General features: G+C 32.9%; 1 protein-coding gene across 1 annotated transcript; it reads left to right on the top strand.

Moving 5' to 3' along the window:
* The first annotated feature begins 1,366 nt into the window (after nt 1-1,366).
* On the top strand, nt 1,367-24,104 carry NOV (Histidine kinase-, DNA gyrase B-, and HSP90-like ATPase family protein). The gene is made up of 13 exons (XM_068609999.2): nt 1,367-1,893; nt 2,201-2,541; nt 3,561-4,236; nt 5,612-5,716; nt 8,776-8,953; nt 9,309-11,038; nt 11,598-11,810; nt 13,176-15,428; nt 18,207-18,322; nt 19,637-20,030; nt 20,100-20,417; nt 21,808-22,065; nt 22,594-24,104. Exons 1-13 carry the CDS (start codon nt 1,462-1,464, stop codon nt 23,716-23,718), a joined length of 8,139 nt encoding a protein of 2,712 aa, XP_068466100.1. The 5' UTR covers nt 1,367-1,461; the 3' UTR covers nt 23,719-24,104.
* Nucleotides 24,105-25,355: the final 1,251 nt, after the last annotated feature.

Genomic DNA, 25,355 nt, shown 5'->3' on the forward strand with positions numbered 1-25,355 from the left:
TGCACAATATTATTGTGTATTATTTTATGTGTGAGACACCAAAACTTACATCTTACACTATTATATTATATTATATTATTATATTATATGTTGAAGACTAATTGTCTTTCAAACAATACAAGTATGTTTAAAGTATTTTAAGTACTTATTCATAATTTTTTTGGATAAAAAATTGTATAATCAAATCGATTGTGGTAATATACATGTTTTATTATGCACCTCTTGAATAATAAATTAATGTACCCAAATTTAGAACCAAACATGTTTTTTTATTGAAAACCCTTTAATGTGTTTTCTGAAATAAATTACGTCCATAAACTTTGTGTTTTTATGTTTGTATTTTAAAAATAAATCATGTAAATTTCAAATACTAAACAACTTATTTCACATATATATCTTTTAGATAAATGCAAATAATATTATAGATTTAAAAACGTTTTAAAGTAATTTATATTTTCTTTTAATCTAAAAAAATATTAAAACACTAAAATGAAAATTAAATATAATAAAAATATGTTATACATCAAAATATACTGGTGTAAATAATTGTACTAATATTATATATATATATATATTAAAATAATTAATATTTTATTTTTCCAGTTTCAAACAAATATTGATTTTCTTTTATTTAAAATTGACGCAAATTAAATTGAATATTAACAAAAATTTATATAAAAAATGTAATTATATTTAGACCTATATTATAAAATATTATTAACAAGATAAATTTAAATCACCACACTTTACATTTTTTTTCATAAGTCAAAACACAAAGGCGAAAGTATGTGTATCCGCATTTTTATTTTATTTTTATTATTATTATATTTATATTTTTTTAAAGAAGAAATAAAAATTAAATGATAAGAAAAGATAATAACTAAACCAAATGATAAAAAAAAGATAAAAATTATAATTGTTAAGAGACGAAGATATGAAAAAAAAGTTGTTTAACTTAAGCAATGTTCCACCATTATTTCATATTTAATAAACTGTTTTGTTTTCACGTTTTACAAATTACTTCATATTTAAAATTTAAAACTGATAATTATTTTTTACAAAATAACATTATATTAATATTAAAATATTAAAAATAAAATAAAAAATGATTTTCAATTAATTATAAAAACAATTAGTTATTAAATAAATATTTAGAAAATAAAAGAAGACTGAAATTTCCAAAATAAAATAATAAAATAAAATATTAATAAAAATAAAATAAGAATAAATTTGGATAAAAAAATAATTATAATAGAAAATCTCTTTATATATAGAAAATATAAATATTTACTTTTGCACCCCTCTTTTTCACTCTTGACTCCAAACATAAAACACACCCTAAATCCTTGTAATATATGTTAGTTTCGTTTTCACTGGTCGCGCGCTACACTTCTGTGTGCAGTTTCACGTAGAGTGCGTGTGCGGCGGTTCGCCTCCTTCGCTTCTTATTTTCCGCCGCCAATGAACGGTCATCCTTTTTCTTTCCGCGGCGGCCACCGACAGCCGTCGCCACCGCCGCACTCCGCCAATGCTCCAAACCTTAACAACTTCTTCCTCCAACCATTGCCGCCGCAGTATCCTCTAAATGTCCCCAATCCCACCACCGCCTTCTTTCATCCACCGCCGCCGTCTTTCTCATTCCCCAACACCGCTCGGTCTTTCCCTCCTCAGCACCCGCCTCCTCCGCCCCCAAACTCTAAGCTCGCAATTGAACACGCTGACCGCGCGGCCTCCACCGCCTGCAGCGCCCTTCTCGCCGCCGGTGGCTCCGTCTCGGCGTGGGAGGTCTCCCAGAAAGCTCTGTTGATGCTCCAAGTCGATTCATGGAACTCCTTGGGCATCAAAATGCAGCAAGTGCCCTCCCTTAATCGCCTTATGATCACCGAAGGCAAGGTATGAATATGTTGTCATTTCATGTATTGTCATATCACTCGTTGGGAATATTTGGTTAAAAATTGATTATGTTAGTCGTTGAGTTGAATAATGAATGAAGAAACCATCAATATTTGCGCCTGAAGTATTACTAATACTCTATGCTAAGTGGCTCCTGAAGTAATAAAAAACATTTAAGCAATCCTCAAATATTGAATTTCCGTCTCTCTAGTTCTAATTTTATGTAAACCAGTAAAGTTTAAGGACCAATTTTAAGTGGTTTTGAATATTTGGCAGACTACTTAACGTGATTTCCAATGATGTGCAGGTGAATGCTCTTGTCCATTGCTTTGTTGGGGTCCAGAGGATCACTTCCTTGTATGATTTGGAAGTGACAATATGCAAGAAAGAGTGTGTTGACAACTTTGAAGCGCTAGGATTGGGACCTTTGTTGCAGCATCCTTTGGTTATTCATTATTTCTCCCTTCGCTCTGATGTCACCCAGGTGTTTAAGATAACAAGTGAGGAGATAATTCAGCTTTTGAGTGAGTTTTTGGATGCTTCTAGAAGTAACGAAATTATTAAGGTTGAACAGTTTTTGGATTTTATTGCCAAGCAGCGATTGGTTAAATGCAAGGAATGGCTTGGGATTCGGATTACGAACTTGGGGTATGTTATTTCTTGTTTCACTTACATTTTGGTTGAAGTGTATGGTTCAAAAGTAGCATTAGAAAGAGGAAGTGAACGTAATATATTGGAGATGTTTATGTGATAATGATTTGATTTACGCTCCTCACAAAAATTGATGACATGGGAGATTTTATATAATGCTAAGGAAACAAGTGCAGTTAGTAAGCCAGTGAAATTTCTTAATGGGTTATATCTTGTATGATATTTAATGTGGTGGGTCAAAATTTAATATTTATAGTATCAGAGTTGATATAGGCATAATTTGCAAATGAATTATCTGGTTTAGCTGTCATGGAAGATTCTTTAGTCCATTCGCATAAAATAACTTTTGTTTAAGCAAAATGAGTTATATGATTATGTCATGCTGAACACACAGATTGAAAGGGGGAGTATTTTATATTTGCATCTTTGAATGTAAATTTAGGTCCAAATATTTTTAATTGGTTATTGTATTTATTTTATTTCATACCTTCAAATTTTAGGATTCATACTAATTAATGCAGAATAACCTCTACAATTTGCTTTTGCCTTTACTTCTTTGGGCAATAGTTGTAACCCAACTTTTGCAATCTAGTTTATTAAAGAAGAAATATTATTATGTGTCTATTAGTAGCATTGTTTTTTTTCTAGCCTTCTCCCTTATCTTTTTTACACATCATGTCAATGACAAGAATCATATTCATATCTCCATTTCCCCCTTTAATTTCAGTGAATTGAGACGTTTTTGCTGGGCTTATTTTCTGGATAAGTATTGTAGTTTCAAATGTTTTGTATTGAGATTTGAGTGTAATTTTTCAACATAAAGACCAAAAATGTGCATGGGCAGTTCACTATGGCAACATGCTGTGGTGTCAGCAAACAATATCCACCTCCACAACCTTCTTAAAAAGCTCATGGAGAGAAATAATTGCTTTTATGTTGTCAGGGTTTTTGTTCTCTGTTCTCTGTTTGGATTTAGATAGGCTTTCTTATCCAAATTAATGATTTTACATTCACAGAATGCATATATCTGCCATACGAGAAGCTAGAAATTCGGAGCAATCAACATTAAAGAAATGCTTGAAGACCTTAGATTTGAAGATTGATAACTTTGGGAAGCGTCCTCTCTCTTCCTCTCAAAAAAAGCAGTTAGATGAACGTTTTAATGCCATTACTCAACGTGTTGAATGTTTTTCTCCCGTAAAAAAGTCTTTTTGTGGAAAGCATATAAGATTTATGTCATCAAGCTCAGAAGATGAAGATAGTGATTCTTCTGCACATGAACAAAGTAATAACATTATGGGTAGCCAGTCAAACCCATCACCACAATTCACTAGAAGATCAGATCGAGTAAGTAGTTGTCCTTACCCATCTGCAACTGAAGAGAAGGCACGACTTGGGGTGAGGAGTGATATGGAGGGGCACTCCCTTGTTAATAGCAGCCTTAAAAACGAGTTTTGTGAGCAACCTAAAAAGAGGAAATTTGAAAATGTAACTTCTAAAAGATCTGCTTCTTTTAAGTTGCAAAAGAGAAACAAATTTGGACGTGTTGTAACCCCAATCCATAATGGTAACAAAACAGTTAAAACCAAGGTACCAATCAATATGGAAGGAGATCTTTCAATCACTAATGATTCTTTGCAATTGTTTGTCACAACTTGGAAGGAGGCATGTTTGCAGCGCACAGTTGACAAGGTAGGTGTTAAAGATAAAAAATGAGATGATGCTTATTATATCTATGCTTGTTCCCAACCTCTCCCTAAGTTTGTTTTGTCTGTCTGATATAAATTTGCAATCTAATGTAGAAAAGAAACATTTTGAGGATTTTATTTATCTGGTGTGACATTGATTTGAATATTGGTTTTTTCAATTTTTTTGAATTATTATTCGCTTTTCTATTGCAATAGACATTATCAAAATGGAAATTTGGAGAATATACTTATTGGTTAGGCTTTTGGATATCTTTTTTCTTTCCAAATCATATTTAGCTGAAAAAGATTGGACGTCCTTGTGTGTTTTTGAGATTGAGGGCAAAATTCAGAACCATTTCCATGGCTTGAAGGTTGGCTCCTTTGGCAAAAACTAAGAGTGATATTTTTCTTTTCAAGTATCTTATAGGATATTTGTACCCTTGTTTGTTGCTTTATGGTGCTTAGGAGGCGTGATTTCCTCATGGTCTAGTGTTTCCTTTTTACATATATTTTCTTGCTTATTTCTCAAATTTTCCAGTCAAATGTGCCAGAAGGCATGCCTGAGGTCAAGGCAACGTTTGGATTATCTCCTTTTGCTAGTTGAGACTTGAGACATTGCCACTTATAAAGAGATCCAGGCATGGTGCCTTGGATGAGCTTTTGTTATTCGGGCTGGGTATGCTTTTTTAGTGCCTTATTGATAGAAAAATCGCAAGAAATCCAAACATTTTACTTTTTTATGTTATGCTAAATGGGGTAAAATAGTCAGAATGTTAAGTAAATAACTAGTCTTGGGTCTCTGGAGTCTTAGGCCTTAGTGGTAAACAACCTAGGATTTTGTAAATTGAGCATTTTTATATTATTGGGATGCATGAGAAATTCATTTATATGGAAAATCTATTGCAAAATATTCAAACAATTTATCATTATAACGGTTGTTGTTGGAGGATTAATGAATTGAATTTTATTTATTTGTTTTATTATGGAGTGATTTGGTTGGTGCCTTTACATGGAAAGCTATGCCAGCTTTGAAATATATTTTTCTTATTCACTCATCACCTCTTTGGGATGATATGGTCTCCTTGGCTTCTTTCTATGTGGCACCCATGTTGTTCATATTCTGAGTTTTCAATGTGGTTTTTTTCTCATTCAATTAATGTTTTCCTTCTCTTTGATCCCTTCCCAACCAAGGATGGCTTATACATGTATGTTGTACTTTTTTTTCTTCTGCAACTTCAATGAATTTTAGGGAAACAAATACTCTTCTATGAATTTTTATTCATCTACTTCAGCTAGGAATAGTTTTTGAAGAAGTTTACTTGTTTTAGATATGTATAATATAGGTGTAACGCAGTTCTTAATACACAATTAATATGTAGGTTTTCGAAAGGATGCTTAAATTCTATAGAGTAAAACACGGTCGCTGGAGGAAAATCAGAAATTTGTTCTCGTCATATCCTTTCATTGGGTTACTGAATGCTGCTGTAAGCTTCCTTTTATTCATTCAGTTATATATTTATCATTACTTATGTAATTTTATTTACTTCTTTTATGGTTTATTAGTTAATTAACATTTTAAATTTAGCTCTAGTCCCCCATTTTCACATGTAATAAGTTGATGGTGTTAAGAGATGATTGATTTTTGTTTGTTAATTCGGTTCCATTCATATATCCTTGTTACAGTATTCCAATATTAACTTGTTTGACACCCTATTAGAGATAACCGTTTCTCAATGTGAATCTGATATTATTGTTTTGAGAATAATAAAATACACATCCTTCAGTCCAGTTTACGGTATATATAATAATATAGCTACAAACAGGGCAACAATTAGAAAACTTGATTGAAAAACCTTTAAGTGACATTCTAACATAATGATTGAACATTTCAACTGTGCTAAAGAAAAATTGCAAAAACCAGAAAGTAAAGAAGTTTGATAATATTCATATATAAATTAAAAAATCTTAAAATAAAAACATTTAAAAAACTATTATGTTAATATTGTACAACCAACCACGGCCAAATAAAAAAAAGTCACTATTCATAAAAATACTAAGGTCTATTTGAATAAACTTTTCTAGAAGTACTTATAGAGGTAGAGAAAGAAGATAAAAAGAAATGAACTTCTTCATAAGTGAAAATTGGTTTTTGTACAAGTTAGTTTGTATAAATTCTTTCATTATCTTCTCTAAAAGATGATATTTAACGTGCACATAAGTTTATTTTAGCTTATAGAGATGCTTATGTAATTTTTTCTTTCCTGTAAATGTTATTGGAAAAATTTATCCAAACAAATCCTATAACTTATATTCAATGGATAGGGACTGCCACAAGAAATTGAATGCTTAAATTGGTACTTGTAGATTAAGACTCCTTGACATTGCTATTTTTTCGCTGTGTTGGAGTGTCTAACATGATTTTGACTCTTACACTCCTTCCACACATAAATCCGATGTCAAAAATAAAAAAATAGCAACTAGCAACCCTGTTGGAAATAGGAATGTCTTAGGAGATAAGAGCTTCTTTAAAGTAGCCTATACTTGGTTTAGCTAAGTTCAATGCATCTTAGGAAGTGGTGGTATTTTAATTGCTCTTTTGTAAATTGTTTTGTCTTTAATTATACCTGGATTGGATATGATAAAAAAGATCAGTGAGTGTCTTGCTCAGCTGATGTATATTTTATATATATGAAAAGAGAAGAGTATATTACAATGAAAAGTTATATCCTACAACACTCAATCATTAGATTAGGTACATACATCCAAAAACAACTTTATGATAGCTTTACAATACAATAGCAATCATAGTATTAACACTCCACTTCAATCTAAAGCATATAAATTGTATGCACCAAACATGGAACATATTGATTGAATTCCAGGCCCTCTCATAGTGAGAATATTTGCAAATTGCTAGTTGGAGCTGATTAATCTAGTATGGAGTTCCATGGACAACAACTTCTCCTTTATAAAACTTTATCTTCCCAACTTCAAAATATTTCAATTAATTACCATAGAGCAACACATAGTTGTAAGTTAAGCTCCTGCCACTAAAATTTATCTTTAGTAAAAATATCACTAGCATCCTTTTCCAATGGTCATAGTATCCTTGACCAAGGAACCACAACTCCGTTGAAGTGGGCCAAGATAAGTAATTCTTCTAGTTGAGTTTTGCATTTGTAATAGTAGGAGTGCTAGAAACTGTAAAAATTATGACCAACAAAGGCTATCTCAAAGATTGGGCACGATATTGGAGACCAAAATAGAGATGCATGGTAGAAAACGTGTGACAATACGTTCTTAACAACTCAGTATGCTGAAACTAAGAACCAAGGTCAATAAAAGGTTAGAAAATGTTGATGAGTCTTATGGGATCACACACAGTGACTCCTGTGGTTGGAGGACGGCGTGTGGTCTTCAAGTGCCTGGCTTGCAACCAAAGATGTAGGTCGTGATGTCGTGACATGTAAATCTCTGTTGCGATGGCTACCAATGTCAGATGTTGGCTAGATGGTGGTCAGACAATTGTGAGTGACTGTAATTCACTAGACAATTACCAAGTGGGATCAACTTGCTTTGATACAACCATGAATTTAAAGATGCCAAAAATTGGTTAGATTTTTCTTAGCGGATGCAACCAACAAAAATCTTCCCTCAACAATTCTCGTTGGGAATCGATCTCATGACCTTGGCTTTGATACCAATTATTGTAGTGAGTGCTTACTAATTGGTCAAAAGTTATAACTTATAGTCAAGGAAGAACTCTTTCCACTGAAGAAGAGTGTAGCAACAAAATTGCCATGATTCGATGGTGATTTGGCCCACTTGACCTCTGTCATGGACAATTGATACAACTCACAACAACCTCAATAGCAGTGGTGGCATAGTAGACAATTATGATGGTTGCTCTTTTCATGGCAATGGAAATAAAACTCCCAAGATCAGCTTTGATTCTAAGTTGAACTATATAAGGAAATAAAAAAAATATTTTACTGATAGCCATCATACACATTTCATTCACATCACCTCTATTCGTAACAATTAAACATTATATTATAAGAAAATAAAAATATGTTGAAATAAATAGGAAGATTTTAAAGATATTTTCTCCTAATTAATTAGAAGGAACTGAGTATATTTTTCTTTTAATAATCTGTTATTTACAACAGCTAGGTTATTGTTTTACTTGCTAGAATTATTTAAGAACACCTTTGGGGCTTGTTGTATTCTTGGTTGCAGGTATTTGATGGTTGTAGGATTTCACAGCTTGTTGGGATTGATGGTTGAAAAGATTTTTGATGTTGATGTTTTTTTTTTCACTTTCTTGCTCATGGTTGGCTAGTATTTATTATTCTTCATAATGCATTTTTTTCACACTAATTTATATTCTATATTAATAGTTCAATTATTATTTTTGTTGATGTATATTGTCTCTGCTGCTTGGTTATGACTTTTTTATGGAACAGATGTATTGGCTTATAGGCTTCTTGGTTAAAATGTTTATCATCATCTTTTGAAATCTTCTCACTCTTCAATGCTTTAGGTTTCATCTATCAAATCTGGAATGAGGATCAACATATATGATACTTTGCAAGATATCATTGATAGTGAATTAAGTAACTCCCCAACCAAACGGTCTTCTGAATATGAGACTATAGATGTTGGACCATGCCAGGAGAATGTACCAGTCATAACAATGGATAACATAGAGAATGCAAAGTGTGAGTGTTTTTTCCTTTAAATCAAACTTTGGTTGACATATTTTCTAGTCATATTCTAATATTGACAACCTGTTCCTTTATACTTCAGTTTCCATAACCAGTCAAAAGCACATACAATGAATTGCAATTGGAACTTAATATAGCTTAATCTGCTGAGTATTTTATTTGGCAATTTGATATTGGAGTTATATCTTAATGATTTACAATCTATTTGATTAGAACTTAAGAAATTTATTTTCTTTTAAATTCTCAAGGATATGAGCATTATTGTTCTACTTTTTGTCATAGTTTCCCTTATTATGTATGCTATCTTTATATTGTTGCTGACATGAAAACTCATTATGGGATGTCACAGGTATTTCTTCTGGTGATGTCATCAGAAAAATTGGAACCTATTTTGACCATGACAATGAGATAAATAGAATTAGTAACAACTCACTTGTGCAAAATAGAATTACGCTGTTGAGGAAGTTTTGCAGCTGTGGAAATTGGGTGGCCGAGCAATTTGGTATAAAAAACTTCGATTCTCTTGGCTATGGAGATTTTATATCATTCCTTGAGAAGCACATTAACCAGTTGCCTCATGAGCTAATGAAGTTGTTTGATGGCGATAGATGTGAAAATTCCCCTTTTGGGGCCTGCATGTCCACAAAGCAATTGACTGCTCTAGTATCTCAGGCTCTTAGTACTTTGTGGGAGAATGAAACAGTAACCAAACAAATGGTATCCATGCTGCTTACAAGGCAGTTCCCTTCAATTAAGTTTGAAATTGTGGAAAATGGCTCTCTCGTGAATCTGCTGGATGCTGTTCAGGGCCATAAATCTTGTGTGACTTCAAAATGTGTTGTATTTTCGGCAACTATTATAGGAAAGAACTATAATGGAGAATCATCAAGTGACAGAGATAATAATTGGTCAGAAATGATGGCTGATAGGTCTGAGATGAGCCATAAAACAAACACTAAAAATGTTATAGCAAAAAATGCAATTGAAGTCTTACTCAAGTCACCGATGTTGTCTGATTTGAGCAAGTGGTCTCATTGGGATCTTAGGTTTGCGCCCTTTCTAGGACCGCTAATATCATGGTTGTTGAATGATGTAAATACCAAGGGAATGTTGTGTTTAGTTACCAGAGATGGAAAGGTGATACGGTTAGATCATTCTGCTTCCGTGGACTCTTTCCTGGAGGCCGCAGTTCAAGGATCCTCTTTCCAAACTGCAGTGCAGTTACTGTCTCTGATCTCACTTGTAGGGGGGGAAAAATATGTTCCATTGTCACTTTTAAAATGCCATGCTTGTCATGCATTTGAAGTTATGTTCAGAAACTCTGTAGAAGATGTTGAAGTTAGTGATGATAGGAATGCTCTCTATCAGTCTGTGGAAGCATTAAGTAAAACAAAAATTTTAAGTGAAATTTCAAATGCTAAAATGGGAACTGAGTTTAGTAAACACTTACATAAAGTGAGTAAAGTTGCATCCATTTTGTCAAGGTTTGTGATTGATTGTCTTGGTTACTTACCCGCAGAATTTCACAGTTTTGCTTCTGACTTGTTGCTTTCTGGGATGCAATCTGTTTTCAAGGATGCTACTTCAGCTATTTTATGTGAATGCAGCAATATTGAGCAACGTTTCATGCTTCATGAAGTAGGATTATCTCTGGGTATTTCCGAATGGATTAATGATTACCATGCACTTATTTCAAACAACACTTCTGACATTCACTGTACTCAAGTTTCAAGCTTAAAAGATGCCAAAACTGATATAAACGCAAGGGGTCATGACCAATATACGTTGGATAAGTCTCCTATTCCTGAAGCAAATATTGAAGTCACTGGAACAGTTGATCAAGATAAGTCTAACCAGGAATCTAATGCTTGCTGCCGGGGAAATTCATTTCAAAATGGTGCAGATATGGATGCTTCACTGCTTATTGAATCCATCAGGCGGGATGAATTTGGCCTAGATTCAAATCTTTCTGATATTGATACTTCAATGTTGAAGAAGCAACATGCCCGGTTAGGGAGAGCACTGCATTGCCTTTCACAAGAACTATACTCTCAAGATTCACATTTTATTCTTGAGTTGGTGAGGATAATTCTTTAATACTTTATCTTGTGATTAGTAATAAAGGAGAAATGGAGGATATTTTGTGTTTTGTTGTTATTCTTTTTCTTATTTGTTCATAAATACAATGTACTGAAAATCTAAGATGGCGTTAAGCTTCAACATTATTACCTGATAGACAGATGAGTTTCACTTTTTGCATTACTTAAGAAGTTGAATTTTGTTGAGAAGGGATAAATCTAATATCTAATATAGATTTAAGACATAATACGCCGAAAATGTTTCTAATATCTGAGTGATTTTAGTTTTTGGAGTACTGACATCATATACGCACCATTGATAGATTGTCCATGCTATGCAAGAGGGTGAAGAACAGAGTGTGATTATCTTAGAGCAATTCAATTTAAATTTTAGTATCATTTTACACTGTTCATGTGCAATTATTAGTAATAAATCATTTACATTTAACATTCATTCTTAAATTTGAAAATTTGTTTATCTTGTTGGCACTTAGTAAAACTATATCTAGCGTTTGAGAGTCAATATGTCCTGTGCCTGATAATTGCTCCTTTTGATTTAGGTTCAAAATGCAGATGACAATAATTATCCAGAAAATGTGGAACCAACTCTTACATTTATTCTTCAAGATTCTGGTATAGTTGTATTGAATAATGAACGAGGTTTCTCTGCTCAAAATATGAGAGCACTTTGTGATGTTGGAAATTCAACAAAGAAAGGATCTAATGCTGGATACATAGGGAAGAAAGGCATTGGTTTCAAGTCTGTTTTCCGGGTATGTTTTGAACTATAATTTTTCTTTTGGTTCTCCTAAAAAACAACATTTTTTTTATCCGAAGACCCAACTTCAATTTTCTTAATTGCTAAAATCAAGTCCTCCACCAGTTTTTCCATACCCAAAACTCTTGAATTCTTATTTTGTTCTTAATATTTCCTTGAATGAATCCATTAAATCGTTTTAAACCATATTCTGCTCTAGACTTTCTTCTTTGAATCCTTAAACTCACCATACAAAATGTCTTAGAAATTTGATAAAAAATTTCATCTCTAAACCTTTCTAACATTTGGTATCTCTAATCCATCCCAATCCTCTACTTGTTGAGTCAAAAAAGAAGTCAAGGGTTTTATAATAGTGGAAAGTGGATGAAGGACTTGATTGTAACTACAATTAAAAAAAAATGAGGGACTAAATTCTAGTGAAAAATTATCTAGTGACTAAAATTGCAATTAAGCCTTTTTCGAGATTTATGTGAAAAACTAAAGGTATTTGGGAAGTCTTGAGGTTTAGTTGTATCATCACATCAAATACTGTTAGTATACCTATTTTAGTTAGACAGTTATTACCAACCTGTTTGTTTTGGTTAGACAGTTGTAATCATATTGTAACTACTTTGTAGTATAAATAAATGTCTCTGAACAGAAGTCTAGTGCAATGCACATCTTATCATTTAAAGAATACAGAGTTTTCTTCCCTCTCAATATGGTAAGATAGCTATCGGATCTAAATTTTTCTTTTTCACTGCCTCTACTATAAATCAAGTGAACCCAATTCGTGCAACTCCTACCCAGTCACAACCTTCTCCTGATGATAGTACTTGAATTATGTAACAATCACACTAATTACATTCTCATTATCTCTATTTGTAATAATCAAAACCTTTAAAATAGGAAATGAAAATATGCTGAAATGAATAGGAAGACTCTGAAGATTATTTTTTTTTCTAATTACTATGGAGGTAATGAGAATATTTTTATCCTAATAATATGCTCTTTACAACACTCCCCCTCAAGTTGGTAAATGAGTATCAATCATTCCCAACTTTCTCTGGCAGGATTAGCGTTTCCTATGCCTGAACTGATGGCTTTATGCATTTTTCTGAACTTTAAAAATTTTAGTACAATTTTTTTATTTAGAAGTTTCTTTTCCTTTTGTCTTACTTTCTATTTGCAAGTTATTATTATATTTCTCCTTCATCTTCTTTAATCTGTCAGAGGTTAATTGAGCTGACTTTGGATTAGTGCAAGTGCTTTTATTCTTGATCATATTTATCTACATAGAATTATCACTACACATTTTTTCCCTTCATTTTTTATATGTTCAGATAATGAGTTTCATTAATCTTAGTCATTCTCATTGCAGGTCACAGATGCTCCAGAAATTCATTCCAATGGTTTTCATGTTAAATTTGACATTAGTGAAGGCCAGATTGGTTTTGTTTTGCCCACAGTAATACCTCCTTGTGACATTGGGATACTCAGGAGAATGGCATTTACTGATACCGAATTGTATGATGATAGTCCCTGGAACACATGCATTCTGCTTCCATTCAGATCCCGTCTATCAGAAGGAATGGCCTTGAATAATATTTTGACTATGTTTTCAGATCTTCATCCTTCATTGTTACTATTTCTTCATCGCCTGAAGTGTATGAAGTTGAGAAACATGCTTAATGATACACTCATTGTTATGAAAAAGGAAATTTTAGGAGATGGTATCATTAAGGTTTCTCATGGGAAAGAGAAAATGGTGTGGTTTGTAGTATCCCAGAAGTTGCAAACAAATTCCATTCGCTTTGATGTGAAGACTACTGAAATCTCTATGGCGTTTACTTTGCAGGAATCAGATAATAGTTACATTCCATGTTCAGATCAACAGCCAGTTTTTGCATTTCTTCCTTTAAGAACATATGGCCTGAAGTTTATTCTTCAAGGTGATTTTGTTCTTCCTTCATCTAGAGAGGAAGTTGACGGAGATAGTCCTTGGAATCAGTGGTTGTTGTCTGAGTATCCTAGTTTGTTTGTCAGAGCACTGAGAGAGTTTTGTGAACTTCCCTGCTTTAGGAGTGAGCCTGGAAAGGGATTGTCTGCCTTCATGAGTTTTGTTCCATTAGTTGGTGAAGTTCATGGTTTTTTCTCCAGTCTTCCTCGTTTGATTATTTCTAAACTGCGTATGATGAATTGCTTACTTGTGGACGGTGACAATAGTGAGTGGGCGCCTCCATGTAAGGTATTGAGAGGCTGGACAGAACAGGTGCGTGATCTCATTCCTGACAACATGCTTCTTGAACACCTTGGGCTTAGATACCTGAATAAAAATATTGTATTATCTGATACATTAGCAAGGGCACTAGGCATTGAGGAGTTTGGACCTAACATCCTTGTTCGAGTACTGTCTTCCTTAAGTCATAGAAAGAGCACCCTTATATCGATGGGTATGAGTTGGCTAGCTACTTGTCTAAGTACTCTTTATATAACAATGTTCAATTCATCTGCCTCTATGTCAATCAATTTTGAAATGGAAGATGTTCGGAAAAATCTTCAGAAGATACCATTTATTCCACTTTCAGATGGTACGTACAGCTCAGTGGATGAGGGAACTATATGGTTGCAGTCCAATAATTTAAACTCAGGGTTTGATGGTGAGCATAAAATTGAAGCTTTCCCTAATCTATGTGCTAAACTAAGGACTGTAAGTCCTTCCCTTTTCTCTGCATCTTCTGGTACTCTGAATATGACCTTTTTGGACAATATTACCCAGTTACTTCAGAGTATTGGTGTTCAACAGTTGTCTGTACATGATGTTGTGAAGCTGCATATTTTACCTGCGTTGTCTGATGAAACAATGGCAAACAAAAACAGAATGTTAATGGTCGAATATGTATGTTTTGTAATGCTACACCTGAACTCTACCTGTTCTGATTGTTCTATTGAAAGGGATCATATAATATCTGAATTTAGATGTAAATCTTTGTTATTGACAAATTGTGGTTTCAAGAGTCCTGCTGAGACTCCAATTCATTTCTGTACTGGATTTGGGAATCCTGTCACTCCAAAATTGTTGGCTGATTGTGTAAATATGACGTGGCATGAGATTGACGTAAGCTATTTAAGCCATCCAGTAAACGATTCAGTTTCATCTGCAATGATGAAGTGGAGGGATTTTTTTGAGAAAATTGGCATCACAGATTTTGTACAAATAGTTCAGGTGGATAAGAGTGTTGTTGATATAGATGATGCCACGTTTAAGCAGGTGATGTGGGACAGGGGTCTAATATCTGCTGAATCATTAGTCAAAGATTGGGAATCCCCTGAAATAGTGCAATTATTGTCCTTATTGTCTAAAGGTGGCAATCTTGAAAATTGTAAATATTTCTTGGAGGTTCTTGATATGTTATGGGATGCTTGCTATAGTAGTAAAACTACGGGTATTTTCTATCCTAAATCTATTGGGGATGGCCATCCCTTTAAGTCTGCATTTATATGCAGCTTGTGTGATGTCCAATGGGTGGTTTCAACCATGGATTCAGAGCTACACTATCCAAGGGATTTGTTTTATGATTGTGAAACAGTCCGGATGATCCTAGGAGATTTTGCACCGTATGCTGTTCCAAAGGTTAGTTTTTGGCACATTTGTGTTATTCATTGAGAGAATGTATTTGCTTTTTGAGATTTTCTCACAGATTTATTCAGTTAGTCAGTGTGATATCTATCAGTCTGTTATTTCTGTTAGGTTTTAGGGCGTTACAGTGCCAGCTGTTACATTTAATTGATTTAGTTTGTGCATACACATTCTATTCTAACAGAGCATAACCAATTATATTCATTGTGAAAAAATGTGTAGGCAGTAAGCAATAATTATGGAATTACTTTTCTTTATATAAAAACGAAACAATACATTGGTATTTAAAGGAAAAATGAAATCCTAATAAAAGGAAATAAATCTCCTGAAATGAAGGTAATAAATCTCCTGAAATAAATATCTAGACTTAAGACTCTAAATCAGGAGCAAAAATTCTGATCAGGACCATCAAAATGTTGAATCCGCTTTATGTTCTGAGATTCACCAGTAATATGGAAACTTGCTCCATAATCTGGTATCCAGGATGTATTAGTGTTTCCTTGAGAGGTGGACTTCGTTAGCATTGTGCTAGGTTGAGTGTTATCTCCAGACTTATTATTAGGATTTGTTCATGTATTTGATGTCTAATATGAGCAGTTGAATAAGGAATATATTGCTGTGGCGGGATCAATAAAACACAGTGGTTCATGAGGTTGATACGAAACATCAGACCTGAAATGTCAAACATTGGCTGTATGACCAAACATAAGACAGATCTTACTAACACAAATAAACTACTAAACCCAATCCTTTAATTTTAGGGATTTCTTACAAACAAATCTATATTTATTATTCAATCAATCTGTATTTATTGTACAATAATTGTGCAATATTTACACCCATATTTCAACATCCCCTCTCAAGTTGAGGAATAAATGTCCTCCATTCCCAACTTGGTTAAGAGATTATGGAAGTCTGAGGTATTGAGTCCTTTTGTTAGCTGCCACCTGTATGTATGACATGCATACTAAACCTTCTTATTTTTATATGTTTTGTTCAGTCATATTGAATCAGAGTATGTGTGTTAGAACATGTCTTCCTAAATAGACTTTATTGAAAAGCTACTATACCTAGTTTCTAGATATGGCCTTTCTTATTGATGGAGAATTGGCCACACTCAAAATATTTGCTTCTTCTTACATGGTTTTCCTAACAAAATAACAAACATCTTTCAATCTAATAAGGTTGAACAACAATTTACTAATGAGGAATATCAAGAACATCTCAGGTTAAAATCTGGCAGCCAAGATAGTCTTTCACCCATTTCACCCATTATATTTTTGTCAAAAGCTTCCATTTCTCAAACCCTCAAGTGTCAAAGATCATGGATAATTGATCCGGTAGCTTTTGATCTCATTTCTGGTAATGCTTCTTTATTTTCTTCCATTTCTCATCCTGAAATTCCTCATGTTATTACTTTAGCTAATGGATTCAAAGTTGGTTCCTAGGGAGTTGGTCAAATCTCCCTTCCTCCCTCTTTGAACCTAAAGTATGTGCAATGTCTATTGCTGACTTATTATCATATTAGATCTTCATGGGTCCCCCCAAATTTATCTTCAAGTCATCTAAGATAATTTTTAGCCATAATAACGGACATTGTCCTTGTGCCATGGACCTGAATTCTGATTCAACGGATGATCATGCTACCAAATTCTGTTTTTGCTTCTCCATGTCACTGAGTTTCACACCTAGGAAAGTACAATATCCAGTTGTTGATATTTTATCAACAAGAGAACTTGCAGAATCTACATTAGTGTAGGCTTCAAGAGTTAGTCTTCCATTTCTTTTGAACAGTATCCCCTTTCCAGAGCTTTCCTTCAAGTATTGTAGAATTCTATAAGCAGCTTGATGATGAGATTCCCTCTGTTCTTGCATAAATGGACTGATGACACTCACTGAATGACCCAAATATATTAATTTTCCGACCAGTCTTTGATACATCTTTTTGTCTACTGTTGATTCCTCTTCAGCCTTATATAACTTGTTATTAGGATCTATTGAAGTTGATATTGGTTTTTACCCCCAATCTTCCCATTTCCTGCCAGCAAATCAGTTGTATATTTTGCTGAGATATGAAAATTCTGTAGTTAGAGTAGGCTACTCAATCCCTAAAATACTTTAATTTTCCTAGCTCTTTTAGTTCATTTCTCTGTGTGGCGGGATCAATAAAACACAGTGGTTTCAATTTTTCCTTCTCTTTTTCATCATTTCTAGTCACTATAATATCATCAACATAAACTGGAAGTACTATTACCGCCTCTTTCGCTGAATGTTTAGTAATCAATGTGCAATATTTACAACTATATTTCAACAACTAGCAATACAACTCTTTTTTTCTGTCATGTACTTTCTCTATATTGAGTATGAGTGGGTTATGGTTCTGAATGTTTTTAAATTTATGATGTAATTTTATGTTGGGAAATAGGGTTTGTAATTCAGAACTTATATATTAAGTACCAGTATGGTTTATATACTGGGGTCATTTGTTGTGCTATTTTTATGTTGTATTAGAATTGTCTTTCCTAGCTTGGATTTTTTTTGTCATATGTTTGGATTGCTTGTCCTGCTAGAGTTAGGATTGTTTGTGAGGATATTAGTTTGTCTATCTGCTTATATTAAATTTGAAATTTTTGAAAAATTATACTGTTTTTTTTTTATGTTTCCCTGTGGTTTCGGTACCTGTGCTGCATCAATGTTGTGTGCTTGTATTTTGGATTTTGAATAATATGACACAGTTAGCTGGAATTTGTTATTTGTTTTGTGTTCAATCAGGTGAAAAGTGAAAGATTGGTAAAAGATTTTGGGTTTAAGACTAGGGTTACTCTTGGTGATATTTTGGATGTTCTTAAGGCCTGGAGAAAATCATCAAAGGCTCCATTCAAGGCGAGGTATGCATGTCCTTTTCAGCTTTTACATCTGAAGTTTAACTAGAGTTATTTCATTAACTTCCACACTTTTCGTCTAGGCAGCACAGTATACATGACATGGAAGATGAATAGACAGTGACAGATAAATTTAAATTATTTTTTACACAGTATTCTTTGTATGTGACATATATAATCATTGTAGGATTAACACTACAAACACCAGAGAATGATGCAAAATATAATGATTTGTCATACATTTTTTACTATATTAGATATCCTAAAACAGGGATATCATGACCAGGGCCTTTAAAATGCCTCACGTATTGCTTTTGCTGTGTATTAATTTGCTGCTTAGTCCAAAGGTAATTAACCCAGCAGTAAAAACAGACAAGAGAACTAAATTTCATTAATGTGTGTTTATATGCAATCTAAAGAAAACTAAATAACATTATAACCCCACTAAAAAGTGTCGAGATATATTTGCTATTACAATATGCATGTCAAGTTTTATAAAACATAGTCCCAAGTAATTCGTTTTTTCACTTATATTTATATAAACAAATATGGGCTGTTCTCTAATGTTTCTACTATTTGGTTACAAATTGAACTAATGCCATTTGACCCAAAAAATTGATTATATAGCATTAACAACCGTAACAAAGTCTTATCTGGTTGACTATACAGATACTTCAGGTCATTATGTTTTACGCTGTTTAGATGAAGATTACGGTTAAGGGGGTGTTTGTTTCAAGGAAATTATATTACGTCCCATGGAATCATATCTCTGGAACATTATTGCCAGGAGTGTTATTCCTGGGTATATTTAGAAGGTTTTTAGTTACATTTAACTATTCTAGGATCCTAAATAATAAATAGATGAAAGTAGAAGTAACATGTGTATTAGACAATAATAACTTCTCATGTCCTCGAATAAACAATATAAGATAATGGCTGAAACAGAGGGGAAGCCAGGAAAAATAAATTGAGATAAGTAATTTTGGAGTAGTATTTTATTGTAAATATTAACTTCAAGTATTTTTTAAGACTTCATCTGCTTACCTTAGTCAGCAAATTTTTATTCAAATGACAAACGAGGGGGGTGGGTGGGTTTATCTATATTGATTTGTGATGATTTTATTATTATTATTATTATTATTATTATTATTATGTTGAAGAAGTTTGTGTGCCTAAAGGTAGGAAGAAAAAAGTTGAGTCGCCAGATTTAGAAATTGTTAGCTGCCTATGCTTTGACAATCAGTGCTTCTTTTGTTTTCTTTGCTAACATTTTTAAATTACACAAGTTTACTCACAAATAATGCGTATTGTTTTTGCCAGCATAACACAGATGACCAAATTATATGCATTCATTTGGAATGAAATGGCATCTTCAAAGAAGAAAACTATGGATGATTTGATGTCTGGACCTTTTATATTTATACCATACTCATCTGTCCATGATTATAATGATGCTGTATGTGGGACGTTTGTGTATCCCAATGAAGTCTATTGGCAAGATTCAACTGGTTCTGTTCAGCAAATGAAGGAGTTCCATCCTCAATGCAACTCATCTTGTTCCCCTATAAACAAGTCGTTGTGCAATATTTACCCTACTCTTCGTGGTTTTTTTGTTGATGAGTGTCAAGTACAAGAAGCACCTTCTCTATGCAGCTATATTCAAATTTTGCTGCAGTTATCAACTGTGACTTTGCCTTCACAAGCAGCAGATAAAGTAAGTTTTGAGCTATAAATAATATCTGTTTTCTTTTACCTGAAATCTTACCCTGTGCCCTCTCTCCAGATTTTGCAAGTTTTTCTCAAATGGGCAGATGGACTAAAAACTGGTTTGCTGAGTGTTGAGGATGTCTGTTATTTGAAAGAATGTCTTTCCAAATTGGAGTTTAATGTGCTTCCTACTGTGCAAGATAAGTGGGTTTCGTTGCATCCTTCCTTTGGTCTCATCTGCTGGTGTGATGATAAGAAGTTGAAAAAGGAATTTAAACATTCAGATAACCTGGATTTTCTCTATTTTGGAGAATTGACCGAGGATGGTAAGGAAATGGTGCAAGATAAAATTTCCATTGTCATGAAAAGCTTTGGTATTCCAGCTATCTCAGAGGTATGATCACACTTCCTCATGTGACTCTCCTTTTTCTCCGTTATATATTCTTGTAGTCTAGACTGTTCACAAATTATTTTCAATCGCATTTGCCCCCTGATTTCATAGTGCCACTCATTAGTTTTATACTTATGTAATTTAGACATTTCTGAATATCACCCTTTTCTTAAAGATAGGAAGGAATCAAAGTGTTTGTTCTTCATTCATCTGACATTAAATAGCTTAGTGAGCCAATGGAAATATTGTTTTCCAATACACTTCCGAACTTCAATAGAAATATCATCTGGACTAACATATTTACCATTTTCTATCCTCCTCAAAACTTCTTTTGCCTCTCCAATTTTAATTATATGATAGTGAACCAATTTTGTGCTCTATTGGATTTCTAGTCCTTTCATATTGCAATCTGATTGTTGTTCATAATTGTAAATTTATAAAAATAATACACCCATCTTTAATATCTTGATCTGTGATCAGAAGTTTCTTTTCTTGGTCTTTCTTTAATATATCTTTCTTGATCCAAATATCTTGTTTTGCCTTCTTTCTTTTGGTAAGCTTTTGTACTTATGATCTCCCCTAATCATTCTAAGCTCTTTAAAAATCTTAAAAGGCTGTAGATTGTGTTTTGTTAACAACTTTCCTTATCCCATTTCGAGCATTCACTTGTCCAATTTTCAACTTTATTGCACCCTTTTAGACCATAAAGCACTCTGTTTCTCACCTTGTTTGAATACTTTCATTCTATTGCCAAGATTCTTAATCTCTCAGCACAAAACATTTCATTCTCCCACACTGATTTAGTTACATTTTCTAATCTTCCTAGACATCACATCCGAATGAGGTTAAGACTACCTTGTTATTCCCAATTACATTCGTTCGATAATTTCATCTTAAAAGAGTCTAATGTTTTTCTTCACGGTTCTGCCACCACTTGATTCTATGATTTGTAACTTGTTGAGTTTTCTCTTTTCTCTTTATGCCTCTTCATATTACCATCAAGAATCAAAGAATATTTCACCAAAGATAAAAGAATTTTATTGAGACTTTGAACAGAATTTTCCTTTGTCAGCAAGCTAATAACACTGTAATTTGTTAGTCCTTGCCCCTATTCAGAGTTATGACTAAGGGGCTTTTTTTGAGCCACATAAAAAAACTTAACTGTATTAGCCTATTTGTCATTATGGGCATGTTTGGATGAGCTTTTCATGAAATCAACTGTTTTCATGAACTAAAAATTAGTATATGTACAAGTTAAATAAAAAAATTTGAGAAGCTATATAAGAGAGGTTCTGTAAATTAAGCTTATGCATAGAGTTTCAATTTTTCCTATTTTTATTTTTAAGAAGGAGCTTATGAAAAAATGCATCTAAAATGCAATGACTTTGTGCAGGTGGTAACTCGCGAACCAATATATTATGGTCATGCTGATTGTAGTTCAAAAACGTCATTGGTAAACTGGGCTCTGCCTTATGCGCAGCGCTACATTCATAAATTTCATACTGATAAATATGATCAACTCAAGCATTCTGGTTTTGATATTTTCAAACATCTGAAAGTCATTGTTGTTGAGAAGCTATTCTACAGAAATGTTATAAAGACCTGTGGCAGTGTATCAAAAAAACGAGTTGAATGTAATTGTCTTTTGCAGGTATGTTTGATTTAAAAACTTTTTATCTAAAAGCTGCATCATTTATTTGGATACATGTTCTTCATGGAAACTGAACCTGTAAAACATTGAAGCAGGCTACTTTTAGTTTGAAATACCCCCCACACTTTATTTGTTTTGTTTCTTTTTTCTAAATGGTATTTAGGTATCCTGCAGATGAAAAGAGAAGATTTTCTTCAATAATCAAAATCTGCACACGTGCCATCCTTTTTTGGGTGACACTTCATGTGTATGATTTGATTCTCAGTTCATCATCAGTAATGCAGGAAATTTTTAGGATATATGTAATTCCATTAATAAAGTATGCTAGAAAGCATTGAGGATTTCTTTGCACAGATCAAGCATTTTAGGATATCATTACTTTATCATTCAAGTATGGTAGAAAGCAATCTTGTATCTCAAGCATACATGACAATTTAGTTACCTGTTGTAAGTCACAATGTTTGTTGCAATAATGTTTCTCTTCTGAACCTGTATTTATATGATGTGTTTGTGTGTTGTTACTTACAGGGCAACAATTTTTACACCACTAAAGAATCAGATTATCATTCGTTGTTCATGGAGCTTTCTACTTTATTATTAGATAGGACTTCTGAATTGCACTTGGCAAATTTCCTTCATATGATAACAACCATGGCAGAATCTGGTTCCTCTGAGGAGCAAATAGAATTTTTCATTTTGAATAGCCAAAAAGTACCTAAACTTCCAGTTGAAGAACCTGTGTGGACTTTGTCTTCTGTTTCTTCACTTGCAGAGTCTGATAATTTGAAACCTTCAGATCCTGTCCCACCGGCAAATGAACAGATCTTTCCAAAAAGGAAGACTGGAGTATGCCCCAACTGGCCACCTGCTGATTGGAAAACTGCACCAGATTTCAGTTATGCCCGGGCCAATGGTTTCAAGACCAAACCTGCTCAGATTAGCACCTTTTCTGAAATGAAGAAGGATGATATTTCTGGAAGCATAATTTCCCCACCATTTTGTGCTGAACAAGAATCATTTACTGTTGACTGGTCTATTAAAGAAGATCCACCAGCAAGTTCAATGGGGGTAGTGTTGCATAATAATGTGAACTTTGAAGATCAATCTTGCCATCATTTTGAGCCCTCTGCTTTTAGTATCCATGCTGATTCTGATCCTATTGGTTTGGATGAAGCTATAGATGAATCTCTGGATGAAGATCATTCTAGTTCACCGGCTTTTTCCATGAGAGAACGACTACAAACTGGTACCTTTGATGCTGCCCAAGTGAAGGTTACTGGCAGATTAGGTGAATTTCTTGCATGCAAATACTTTGCTGACAAAGTTGGCAAGACTGCTGTAAGGTGGGTTAATGAAATTAATGAAACTGGACTTCCATATGATTTAGTCATTGGGGAAGATAACAATGAAGAGTTCATAGAAGTCAAAGCAACCAGATCTCCAAAAAAAGACTGGTTCAACATATCTCTGAGAGAGTGGCAGTTTGCAAACGATAGAAGCGAATCTTATAGCATTGCATTTGTTTCATTGATAGGAAATAATGTCGCAAGGATCACCATATTCAAAGATCCAGTGAAGTTATGTCAACAAGGTGAGCTGCAACTGGCTGTTATGATGCCAAGACAACAAAAGCCATTCTCTGTTGTCTCGTAGCCTCCATTCTTGTTTATTATATTTGGTGGATAAACTTAGTGAATCCAATATTAATGACTTGCAAATGCAAATCATCTGCATCTGGGCTTGTCAGAGGGATTCAATTGGATATCACCTAACCCAAGATTTGCTGATACATGGATATGTTTCATTCTATTCACGAGGAAAATTGTGCGGGAATACAATAGCAGAATTTTTCCATTCGGGTCAGCTTCAGCTATATGTATGTATCTACAGTTTGTGCCTTTAACATTTTTGTATATTTTTTGTTTAATGGTGCAAAGTTCAACGTCCATGCTGCCAAACATGTAAATACAAACTTATTTCCATTTTGTATGTAACATGATAGCCTCAATTTGGTTTTCAATGATTTAGCTAATTTTGTAGATCTGCATGCTTTCCATGATAAATAACTATTATTCTACTTCAACAAAACTTAAAAAGTGGATGGCTGGAGCTCGAGAGGGTTTTACAATTTCAGCATGTATGGTAAACATCGGTTTCCGTTGGTCCTTTTCCTCCCATTTTAGATGTCCCAGTTTTAATCATTCATAGCTTTACTTATCAGTGATCAATTATGCTATATAAAATTTGTAATTATAGAATTATACAATGTGATATAGCGTTTTAGTAACTTTATCACGTCAGCAATTTGTGGTTACCCCTATTTTTTTTCCCCTATATATTTTATGTCGTTTGGGTTACAAAGGTTATAGGTTCTACCATTTATTTTCTCCTCTAGTCATGTCTGCATGGTATTTTAATATATTAGAGTTTAGGGTTTAAGGGCTTTTTTTTCTATATATAGTTGGGATCTAAATATTGTTATGGTAATTATGTTGTGTTTCTCCTTTTTTTTTTCTAGCAAAATTATCTTCAAGTTGTATTTTCTTTTTATGATGTACAAAATATAACTGTGATCTTAATAACTACAATTTTTTTTTGTTATTTTTCAAACGTTATCATTAACTGTAGTCAAATTAACATTAATAATGAGAAACAATAAAAAAAAATAATTAAAGTAACAAATAATATTTCAAATGAAGAGATTTAGATTGTTTGAGGACACGTTATTCAATTAAGTAATTTATTTATTATATTTTTTTTCCAAATTTTGCTTTTAACATTTTAATTTTATAAAAAGAATTACATTTACTTAGATGCTTATAATTTCTTTTCTATATTAATTCGATGTTCTAATTTTAAATGATTGTGAAATACAAACAGAAAGTTTATCCCTAGAGAAAAAAATAACTTCTATATATTTTTAAAAATAATTATAACATTAAAATTATATGTAATATAAAAAGAACAATCATTATTTTTATATCCTTAGGCATTTTTAAACTAATATAAATTCTAAAACATTAAAATTATTAACAAAAGAGTAATGATTATTTAAAATAATAAAAATTATTGTTCACAATATGTTAAAATAAAAATAAATTAAATGTTCTTATCTTGGGTAAAATATAAAATGCATTACTTGGTTTAAATCTGAACTTAAAAATAAGTTATCCGTCTTAAATACTTGTAAATTAACTATAATTAATAGTATGGACTTAAAAATAACTAATAAAAGTGTCAAGAATCTAAGAACAATGAAATTTAAGAACAAAATTCTAAAACTTTTTATG

The sequence above is a fragment of the Phaseolus vulgaris genome, chromosome 3 (genome assembly GCF_051622355.1).
Source record: "Phaseolus vulgaris cultivar YP4 chromosome 3, ASM5162235v1, whole genome shotgun sequence".
Taxonomy (NCBI): domain Eukaryota; kingdom Viridiplantae; phylum Streptophyta; class Magnoliopsida; order Fabales; family Fabaceae; genus Phaseolus; species Phaseolus vulgaris.